At 42.1% G+C, this 12,061-nt stretch overlaps 1 protein-coding gene across 3 annotated transcripts in view; it reads left to right on the top strand.

Annotated features, from left to right (window-relative positions):
* The window catches only part of beg (malonyl-CoA-acyl carrier protein transacylase beg), a 96,162-nt gene that overhangs the window by 41,031 nt on the left and 43,070 nt on the right, over positions 1 to 12,061 (top strand). For 2 of the 3 annotated variants that reach the window (XM_080287295.1, XM_080287291.1), the window contains one exon: positions 8,617 to 8,791. The exons of the other annotated variant lie outside the window; for it this stretch is intronic. In XM_080287295.1, coding sequence (XP_080143421.1) covers positions 8,617 to 8,791 — 175 coding nt within the window. The remainder of the gene's footprint in view (positions 1 to 8,616; positions 8,792 to 12,061) is intronic. 3 annotated transcript variants of the gene reach the window in all.

Below are 12,061 nucleotides of genomic sequence, written 5' to 3'. Positions count from 1 at the left end.
TGAATTCTTGAATCAGAGTAATGCCACATTAAGCATGGTCAGTCACCACTTTGATGGCACAGACAACCTTTGCAGCTTCCTGGAAGTCTTCCCTTGTCTCCCACATGTCTGGATCGACTTTGAGAAATGTGTGTGGAAACTCCATCATTTCAAACAGTCATACTCATGACCAAGACAAAATCTTCAAGGGTGTGGCCCTTGAATAAATTTAAATTGGCACTGATTTGTTTTGTATGACCCTGGCCAATTTCTTCATGCTTTTTCATGGTGCTTACCATCAACCTCTTTGTTGAAGTACATACTGTACTTGACTGTCAAATATTGCCAGTCGAACTAGTTCCAGTGACAGGTACCACAAGTGATTAGAAAACTTCCGTGCTATAGCCTTTGATATTACAGGGTTGATTGTGGTGCAATTCACAAGTGATTTCAACAGCAGGAAGTTGTTGTATGGAGCCTTGGCTGCTAAGGGAGCCATTATCCAAGCCATTAGATAAACATGCGCTGCAAAAACACAAACTTCTTGGAGTCCCTTTTCCTGTTTGTGTGGGGGTGAATTGGCCATGAAGCATCCAGATCTTTAAAGAATCTCTTGGCTGGTTCTCTTCCAGATTCTGGAAGGTTCAGGAAGAGAACCAGCCAAGAGATGACTATAGGGAATTTTTAGAATTGGTCATTGTCTTTCTCGGTGCTGTTCCAGCAAGAGAAGTCCTATTCATGGCACCTGGGGCCATGCACCATCTCGATGGAGTTCTAAAATTATTTATTCCCTGAAGATCTGGATGTTTCATGGCCAGTTCACCCTGAAACTGAAAAAGGAGAAGGGACTTAGTGAGTGTTTTTGCAGTACAGTATGTGTTTATTATGATGGTTTGGATAAACCCCAGTAGCCAATGCTCCATACAACGACATCCTGCTGTTGAAATCACTTATGAACTGTACCACAATCAACCCAGCAATATCAAAGGCTACAGCACAGAAGCTTTTCAATCACTTGTGGTATCTGTCACTGGAACTAGTTGGATTGGCCCTATTTGACAGCCAAGTAAGTACTTCAACGAAGAGGCTGATGGTGAGCACCATGAAAAAGGATGATGAAATTGACCAGGGTCATACAAAACGAATCAGCATCAATTTAAATTCATTCAGGGACCAGACCCTTGAAGATTTCGTCTCAGTCTCAAGAGTGTGACTCTGGTTGAAATGATGGAGCTTCCAGACACATTTCTCGAAGTTGACCCAGACATGTGGGAGACAGGAAGACTTGACTTCCAGGAAACCGCAAAGACTGTCCACGCCATCAAAGTGGCAAATGATCATGCTGAGCATGGCATAGCTCTGATTCAAGAGTACAGTGGCCTTTTGACAAAATACAAATCACAACTTCAGTTCTTATAACAAATCATTGAGCAGCACTGGCAGTTTTACCCAGACAGCAAGAGACAGGCATTGATTGGACTCTGTGGACTATACTGATTTTGTTGCATTTCTACATCCTTTAAGACATATATGTGACAAACTGTTGATAAACATAGGTACAATATCAGCTTAAGCAGTTACCGTAAGCATGTTACATAACAATAAGGAAACTGTATACATACTGTTTCTGCATTTTTGTTACCTAATTTTTTTTTTATTCATTGTGATGGTTGATCTACTTGTAAATATTAAACTATAGTAGCCGCAGCGAGAAATGAACGCTGTGGTGGGGCAGCCGGGATGACCTGGGATTCCCCCACTGTAGCCATATCCACATGTCACCGACCATAGAGGTAGGATGTCACCGACCATCGGCCACCGCTGCAGCCCCGCTCCATGATCCTTACCCTGTGTCTCTGGCTTTCTCTTTCTTTCTCGGTTTCTATATAAACTGGTGTATTTCCAAAACTAATTATGAAATTATTATGACTTTTGTTCCACACCACCACTGAGGTAAAAATCAAGGAGAGTTTTCTGTATAAAGGTTTCCCCCCCCCCCTTGTCTGAGGGCAGGTCAGTTCTGGCGAGTGTATAATTATAGGTCAGGCGGAGGTATCGGCAAGGCCGCACTCCCCCGCTCATATGCCACATTTAGGAGGGGGGGGAAACCTTTATACAGAAAACTCTCCTTGATTTTTACCTCAAAGGTGGTGTGGAACAAAAGTCATAATAATTTCATAATTAGTTTCGGAAATACAGCAGTTTATATAGAAACCGAGAGAGAAAGAGAAAGCCAGAGACACAGGGTAAGGATCATGGAGCGGGGCTGCAGCGGTGGCCGATGGTCGGTGACATGTGGATATGGCTACAGTGGGGGAATCCCCGGTCATCCCGGCTGCCCCACCACAGCGTTCATTTCTCGCTGCGGCTACTATAGAGGGTTCAAATTTTTCTGCAAGTGTTTTTAGCTGGAGTGGAACATTTTTTTCCTCACCCTGCCCTAGGTTGGGAAAGGAGGCCAGGATGGTGATGATGATGACCTATAAAAAAAATAATAATAATAAAATAATTTTAAAAGCACTACCCTATCATGTATGTGGATGCTTGCACCCAGGTGAGAATGAATGGAGATATGAATGATGAATTTTCTGTGATGTTGATGTGCATCAGGAGTCAGTCTTGAGCTCCTTACTGTATATCATGGTGCTTGAAGCCCTCTCACATGACTTCAGAAATGGACTCCCATAGGAGATGTTATATACCAGTGATTTTGTGTTGATTGCAGAGAATGAAAGGGAGGCCGAGGAAAGATTAGGAAGTGGAGAGATGGTATGGGGCAAAAGGGCTTGAGAGTAAATGCGGATAAAACAAATGTGATGGTATCTAGGGTTTGTGGCAGTATTGTCAAAGAAGGGGGAGAATGGTCATGTGCGGTTTGCCACAAGGGCAAGGGAAGTAATTCCATTTCCTGCAGTGTTTGTAATAAGTGGGTGTATAAGAGATGTGGTGGTAATGGAGGTAGACTGCGAGAGAAGGCTGATTTCATGTGTGCGTTGAGTCGAGAAGAGCATGTAGAGATTGTCAGGAGTGATAGGATTGATCTTGCTGGTGAATCTCTAGAGTGTGTGGAAGAGTTTTCTTATTTGGGAGACATGTTATGTGCTGGAGGTGGTGCTGGAGCTAGCTCTGCGGCTAGAGTGAGGAGTGGTTGGAAGGAGTTGAGGGAGCTGTTGCCTTTCCTGGCATTGAGAGGGCTCTTTCTCTGTGCTAAGGGATCTTTGTATGTGGCATGTGTTAGGAGTGTAATGCTGTATGGTAGTGAGACCTGGGCGGTAAAGGAAGAGGATAATCGCAGGCTCAAACATACAGAAATGACAATGATTAGGTGGATATGCAGTGCGTCCTTGAATGCGAGGCTTGTGGGGTGGAGAGTCTAGGTTTATGATGGAAGAGTTAAGAGGAAGGATGAGACTGGAGTGTATTGGTACTGTGATGAGGAGAGGTAAATTGAGATGGTTTGGGCATGTGGAAAGGATTGGGGATGACATTTGGGAGCAAAAAGTGAGAGGTATGAATGTTGGGGGTAGGGTTGCGAGAGGCTGACTGAAAAAGGCCTGAGATGATGTCATAGAGTGTGACCTGATGGTAAGGGACTGAACAGGGAGGCTGCCAGAGATTGAGCAGCATGGAGAGCTGCCATTAGGCAACCAAGACCGACAGATGCATCAGTGTTGGAACCTTTATAAACGAAACAAAACAAACAATATGACTCCCCTCTAGAAATAATTGAGAAATAAGGTCATATTGATACTGTAAATATAGTAAAACTGAGCTAACCAGATTTATTTTTGTTTTGCTGCATAGAGTTATACAGTACTGTATGTTTTATTTCATTTTTGAAGGCTCCAATGTGCTTCCATGCATCGGCCTTGGTCACCTAATGGCGGCTCTCCATGCTGCTTGATCTATGGCAGCCTTCCTGTTCAGTCCCTTAACCCGGAGGTCACACTTAATGACCTCATCCCACGTCTTTTTCGGTCTACCCCTCTCAACCCCAGCCCCAACATTCACACCTTTCACTTTCTGCACCCAGTTATCATCCCCCATCCTCTCGACATACCCAACCCTCCTCAATCTACCTCTCCTCATCACAACACCAATACACTCAAATCTCATCCTACCTCTCAACTCTTCCATCGTAAACCCAGCCCCCCCAGGCCTTGCATGCAGGGATGCACTGCACATTCACCTAATCATTGTCATTTCTGTACGTTTGAACCTGCGAATATCCTCTTCCTTTACTGTTCAGGTCTCATTATATACTAATATTACACTCCTAACACATGCTGCATACAAAGACTCCTTAGCACGCTGGGACAGCCCTCTCAGTGTCGGGAGAGGCAACAGCTCCCTGAATTTCTTCCAACCACTTCACACCCTAGCCACACCTTCAGCACATAACATTTCTTCCAAATAACAAAACTCTTCCACACACTCAAGAGACTCACCAGCAAGTTCAGTTCTTTCATGCCTGACAATCTCCACCTGATTCCCCGACACACCGCACACACAAAATCAGCATTATCTCACAGTCTACCTCTAATACCACTACATTTATTATGCACCCACTTATCACAAACACTGCACAAGATGGAATTACATCCCATGCCCTTGTGGCAAATTGCACATGGCCAGTCTCCCTCTTCTCTGACAGTACCACCACCAACCCTAGAAATCATCACTTTTGTGTTATTTGCATTTGCTCTTACGCCTTTGTGCCCGATACCATCTCTTCACTTTCTAAATCTTTCCTTCGCCTCCCTTTCATTCTCTGCAATCAACACCAAATCATCAGCATACAACATCTCCCACAGGAGTCCATTTCTGAAGTCATGTGAGAGGGCTTCAAGTATCATGATAAACAACAAGGGACTCAAAACTGACCCCTGATGCACACCAACTTTCACGAAAACTCATCACTGAAATCTCCATCCACTCTTACCTGGGTGCTCAATCCCAAGCTTTCTCATTGTCCACTTCACCATTTCTCTAGGGACTCTGTCAAAGACCTTCTCCAAATCAACAAAAACAAAGTACAGTTCCCTTTTCTTTCCTATATATTTTTACTGAAGCTGTTGAACAATGAATATAGCATCAGTGGTCCCCCTTTTTGGCATAAACCCAAACTGCATCTCATCAATACTCACTCTCTCTCCAATAATACCTTTTAGAACTCTCACCATTACCTTCATTATCTGATCTAAATGCTTTATACCTCTATAATTTCCTCTTTCCAGGGCATCACCCTTCCTTTTGTATGTATTTACAATTACACTCTTCAGCCAAGCATCTGGGACAAGACAAATATAATCATACTTATCAGGTCAGTGACTAACCTCATTCCTATATCTCCTGAGGCCATCAGCATTTCAGCAGTCAACACAGACACACCTGCTGCCTTCCCCACGTGCATCCTTCCTGTTGCCTTACTCACAGTAGTAGGGTCAATCAATGGCCATGGGCCAAAAACTGGATCTGCTGGCTCCAAACCTTCCCTGTCGCAATCAAACTCCTCATTCAACAACCGGCTATAATGCTCTTTCCATGCATCTTTAACATCCCCATTGTTCACCACTACCCTTCTGTCAACATTCTTCATACATTTCTCACCTATAATATCCCAATTATCCCTCTTCACATGATTTGCCACCTTAAATATCATATTCTTCCTTTCCACACGATTTAGGTTATCAAGTAAAAGTCTCTCTGTGACTCAGACGTTGCTCTGTATACCTCTCTTCTAGCCCTACGCTTGGCAGCCAAGTATTCCTTCTTGTTACTAACCTTCTTCCATTCCCGGAAAAGCCTTCTTTTCTCCTTAACTGCAGCTTCTACACCTTCCAAAGTACTTTATGTCTTGGTGGGCCTCTTGTCGAACCACATACTCCATCAGTAACCCCCAAGAGGTTGTTCTTGAGGGCTCTGTACTGTTCATTAATGCCTCCGTCAATGGCTCCCCATTCAGCCACCATTCTCCTCATTTCGCTATAGAAAGCATCCCTTACTGCTTGGTTTTCCAGCTTCCATATTTTCCTCCTTGGTACATAAGTCCTTTTTTTCATCACTCGTTCTTTAAGCATCATGTCATATATCAACAGTTTGTGCTGCTGCACATGCTCCTTGCTTCCTGTAACATCCCTCACTAACTTCCCATCAGCCCTCCTGACCAGAAAATAATCTGACTGCTGTTTCCCCCTGACTCGTATGTAATCAACCCACTCTCTCTTTTCCTAAAATGTGTGTTCACACAATCATATTCATTCTCCCCAAACTCGAGTATCCTTTCCCTTTCTGTATTTTTTGTACCATATGCACATCCCCCATGTACTCCTTCATATCCTTGAGCTGCTTCACCTACATGACCATTTAAGTCCCCTCCCAAAACCACTATTTCATCATCCCCCATACCACCTACTACATGTATTAAGCCATCCCAAATCTATCCTTCTCTACCTCATCCAAGCCTGCCTGTGGAGCATATGGTGAGATAATTGCAATTATCATTCCATCCATTCATCCATCCATCATCCAATCCTACATTGCCCCATGAGGAGCATAGGAGCCCGGGGCTAGGCAGGTGGTTCCAACATGTAAGAATAAAATTTTCACTACTAATATCCTGTCGCTTACTCTCATAACAGTCATAACATACTCCACCCATTTCTTCACAACCAACACACCCACACTCCCATATCTATCTGTCCCCCTTGCCAAATCAGCTTATATTAGCAATCCTTCCCAACAATTTTTCTTACCTCTTACCATAATGCAGAGAGAATGCATACAACTGAAGACTTCCTGCATTCTAAATTTTTCATGAGAATCACAAGATGTGGATGAAGTTGCTCAGTGCATCAGCTCCCCCTCAGTTCTGTGTGTGTGTTTGTGAGGGGGAGTGCACTTGTGCATGCATGCATATGTTCAAATATGTGCTTGCCCGCCTGCTTGCATCTGTGAGTGTGCTCATGCGTGCATTATGAGAAGAACATGTTGATTATGGTTGTTTGTTATTCTTGTCAGTCCAGTGATGTATTTTCCATTTTCTTCTTTCTACCACCAGACAGTTTGATGTACAGTGATCCCTTGGTTTTCATGCATAATTGGTACCACACCTTGTGCGTGAAAATGAAATTACACGGTAATGAAGGCACAGAACCTGTGAGATTTATCCTAATTGGTACAAGGCACTGCATTCATAAATCTAAATTTTTCCCCTTTACAACAATTTTAGACCCTCTAAATACATACATACTATTATGGTGAAAATCAGAAACATATAGGCATGGTTAGGTTAATAGAAAATGAAGAAACACGTGCCATATAGAGACCTGAGATGGGCGTGAGGTAAGGGGTTCTGAGGCTAGGGGTTGGAGAGTTAGAGGTCTCCACTACCTGGGAATAGCTCCTTGAATAGGGCCTCATCTTTGAATCTCTCAAAGCCATCAGAAACCAGCTCAGGTTAGCGATAATGATGTTTTTTTTAATTGAAAGATGCGTGATAATGGCGGGGAGTGCAGAATTTCATCTTGGAGTGAGAACAAAAACTGCTATAAGCAGGTGCATGATAACCAAAGGATCATGTAATTTACCTTTTCAGAGATTTTGAACCTAAGGGGTAGGATGTAGCCTTCATCTAACCCATCACTTGAAGGGTCTCTCAAAAGTTGAATAAAATTGTCAGGTAGCAGCAGTACTAAAGTAAATACATAATGCATCACTAACTTGAAAAGGCCCAGTTGATCCTCTGAATCCAATGATGTACAGTAGTTTTGTTTTCATGAGGCCACCACCAGAATTTTTTATTCAGTCAAAAGAAGATATCTTTTTGTGAAAGGATTTATGGAGGCTGTACTTAACATCTCCTGGACTCCAGGTTGAAAAGTCTTCCTTTGCCTGAATAAAATGAGCTGGCATTAGCAGGAATAAAGTGGAAAAGATGTCCTCAGACTGAATTGTGTAAGACAGCAAATTGAGATTATGGTGGTACAGTAATGCCATAAATTAATTTTATTGGTATGCAGCCAGGACAAAAACATATTGAGGTGCCTGGTAGCTGAGGTTGGTTGTGACTGGTAACAAAAACAGTGCCTTTATTTCATGGTTATTTATTGTTTGCAGTGTAATGTTCACTTATATTTATATAATATTAACATTTTCAGCCTAAGAATGTCTTTCAATTTAGTCTGCTTAAGGAAGAATGTTTAAATTGGAGGGATTAGATAAAAGCCTCATTAAACCTTTCACCATCAGGGTGGTCTCCTTTAATGAATATGATCACTTTGCAGCAGCAAGAATAAATTTAAAAAGTACAGTACATCATTAGATTGAAGAGGTTAAGTTTGAACACCAATGATACACATTTGGTTTCTAAAGTTTAGCGATATAATGCCATTAATGTTTCATGCTTTTGCATAGTGGTATTACAGTATATTCATGTGTTTAGAATGTGTAACCTTCCAAACACTGTTGAATACTGTATAGGATAAAACCAAATGAATAGTGTGTGCTTGGGTTTTGTATGTTTGTATCTTTATGAAAAGCATGATGACCCCATCTTTTCAGGTGAGCAAAATTATTTGGATGATAATAATATTGAACTAATAATGGTTGAATTCTAAAATAGTTGCTTATTTTCAGGTATGGGGAAAGAATTACTGAAATATCCAAATGTTCAAGAAATGTATGACTCTGCATCAAGTATTCTTGGATATGATCTGTTAGACCTCAGTCTTAATGGTCCCAAATCAAAGTTATTTAAAACTAAGTATCAGCAACCAGCTGTTGTTGTAGCATCACTGGCAGCTATTGAAAAGTAAGTGTTATTACTAACATGTAAGTTCCCTTACACAGTATACATTTTAGTAATGATCTTCTGCAGTACAATGCCTTTCCCACACTTTTTCAGTCCTCCACCTTATCGTGATGTACTGTGTTCCTCAGGGCTTCAGTGACTGTGTTATACATGCAGTTCACTTGCTCGTTATTCATCCCAGTCCTATGTGAGTCCTTCCACTGGTAAGGGTTTCTTTCTGTGGACTGAAAATATTGGGCATTTCCAAAAGATAGCTTCTGAATGTGCCTCAACCATTAAGATGTTATGGAACAGTTCATTATTTATAATATCCTTGTTGTTACACCGATGTAGACTCTGGTCTCATCTCTCATTCATATTAATCTTTCTTCCCTTTGTTTCATCTCCCAGCAGATTGATTTCATATAGGAATTGTGACATGGCAGTCTGCAGATCACCAAATGGTCCTAGCATGGTCATCTCAGAACTGCTTTTTTTTCTTTTTTTTTTGCAATTGTACTATTACTCATGCGTAAAAAGTCAAAATATTATGAAAATATAGCATATAGTTTCTAAGATACAACTCTCAAAAAAAGGTCCTCCCCCCCCAAATTTAGGTTATTTTTTTCAGTCTTGACCAATTTTACATTAGTTTAAAATTTTGTACCTCCCTTAATATGTCAGGCATTGCAATGATTTTTTTCAGCATTTGCTTTTCAGACATGTATCTGGAGGATCACAGTGTTAACTTTAAGATTACACCTATACCCCGTTATCCGGCGCTTCGCTAGACCAAACATAAGAAATAGGGGAACATTCCCACAATCCAAACAATTTTAACGTTCGTCGCCTTGCTAGTCGAACACTCTGCCTCTCCCTAGGTTTGAAACGAGGCTCTTCTGGTCCTCCCGTCCTCTCTTCTGCCCCCCCACCCCATCCCTCCTCTCCCCTCCTGTTCCTTCTCCATCCCCCACCACACTCAGGGTTGCCAGGTATGTCTCTGTCTGTCCCCCTGCCTTCCCCCACCCCTGGTTGTCTCCCTCTCCATCCCCCCACCCTCCACCCCCACTTGTTTCCTGTATGTGTGTGTGTGTGTGGTGAGTGAATGAGAGTGAGTGAGTGATAATGGTGAGTGAGTGAGACTGAGTGATAGTGGTGAGTGATGAGTGAATGATAGTGGTGAGTGAGAGGGAGTGAATGAGAGTGATGAGTGAGAATGAGTAAGACAGGGGGGGTGGGTAGTAGGGCTGTTTGGCTTTCTTACCTCCTTTCCCATGCCCCCACACTCCCCCACCCCCCTTGTCTCCTTCCCTCACCCCTGCTTGTCTCCCTTTCCATCTCCACACCCTCCCCCACCCCCGCTTGGTGCACTTCCAGCAGCCTGCCTGGCTGTTTACTTGCCCTGAAGCAGTGTTGAACACCGCATGTCCCACCACCCTACCCTCCTGCATGTGATGTTTGATGTGCCATTTTTTAGCAGTAGTATTGTTTATGAGGATAATAACATTACCAGTGGTGTTTCTGTGTCAGCCTTTATTGATTGAGTAAGGTATATGAGAGTTTGGGTTTGGGTCTGCAATGCATTTTTGGCTTTTCTTCAGTATCATATGGGTAGAATTGCTTCGCTGTCTGACATACTCGCTGACCGAACACTCCCACTGGTACACAATACTGCCGGATATCGGGGTACGGATGTACAGATTTTAGTTTAAACCTGTCAGGTTTCTGGGCCGGGCAGATTATGTCTGTGCAAGAGTCAGGCACTCTCGCGCTGGCCTACATCTTCATGCCACAATATTATTCTTTGATCACACTGTGTAAATACATTTCTAATTACAGAATGTTGGTTTTGGTGTCATTTTAAAGCTGAAAAGTTGTACTTTATCATAGTACGTTCAAAAAGGGAAAAGAAAACAAAGAAAAATAAGAGTCAAAATTATGAGTTGAAGTGAAGTAAAAACTAAAAATTTTATACCTTGTCATACAAAAATACTGTATTTGGAAAAAAAAAAACAAGATATATATATCTGGTTTAAACCATGCAAAACTACAATAAATTACCTTTACAATGATACGTAGATTATGGTTATTTTAGCATTCTACTGCACTGTAAAGTGAAATTAAAACGATGCACAATTTTTTTTAGTCTCGGACGCATATTCGCTTCGTGATCTTTTTCTTTGATCGGTCGGTGTAAATACACTTTTTATGATACGATGCAGGTTGTGGTGTTATTTTGAAGTTGAATAGTTGTACTTTATCGTAGTATGTTCAAAAATGGAAAACAAAGAAAATAAAAAGTGAAAATGACAATTTGAAGATAGGCAAAAACCAAAAAAGTTTCTAGAGAAGGGAAAGAAGTTGTATGCGGCTTTCATGGATTTGGAGAAAGCATATGACAGGGTGGATAGACAAGGATTGTGGAAAGTGTTAAGAATATATGGAGTAGATGAGAAGTTGTTGAATGCTGTGAAGAGTATGTACAATGGTGCGAAGGCTGCAGTGCGTGTGGATGGTGAACTAAGTGAATTTTTCTCTTTGAAAGTTGGGTTGAAACAGGGATGTGTCATGTCTCCATGGTTGTTCAATCTGTACATGGATGGGGTAATAAAAGAGGTACAAGGTAGGGTAGTGGATGTTGGAGTGGCCCTGGTGAGAGAGGATAGTGTTTGGAAACTCCCTGTATGGTTGTTTTCAGATGATACTGTGTTGTTGAGTGAAGATGAAGGGGAGCTTCAAGGCTTGGTGGATGAGTTTGGGAAAGTGTGTAAGAAACGGAATCTAAAGGTGAATGTAGGGAAGAGCAAAGTGATGGTCTTTGAGAGAAGTGAAGTCAGTGAATGTACAGCGAGGTTGGATGGTGAGGAATTGGAAAATGTGAGTACATTGAAGTGCTTGGGTAGTGTGATGAGTAAGGATGGAAATTTGGAGGTTGAAGTGCTTGAAAGGGTGCAGCAGGGAAGAAAGGTTGCAGGTTCTTTGAAAGCAGTGATAAGAAACAGGGAAGTGAGCATGGAAGTGAAAAAGTTACTACATGACAGTATTGTGATACCAACTCTAATGTACGGAAGTGAAGCTTAGACGTTGTTGGAAGGACACAAGTCAAGAGTGAGAGCAGTGGAAATGAGTTATTTAAGAGGAGCCTGTGGAGTCACATGGAGAGACAGGCTGACGAATGAGGATGTGAAGGAGCGTTGTGGTGTTGATGTGGATGTGATAGGAAGCATTATGAGGAACACACTGAGGTGGTTTGGCCATGTGGAGAGGATGGAGGGTGAAAGACTGATGAAG

Source organism: Coenobita brevimanus, chromosome 14 (genome assembly GCF_032717465.1).
Source record: "Coenobita brevimanus isolate Jiangsu-jjx chromosome 14, ASM3271746v2, whole genome shotgun sequence".
In the NCBI taxonomy this organism is placed as follows: domain Eukaryota; kingdom Metazoa; phylum Arthropoda; class Malacostraca; order Decapoda; family Coenobitidae; genus Coenobita; species Coenobita brevimanus.
This window is presented reverse-complemented; position numbering and strand designations above follow the sequence as displayed.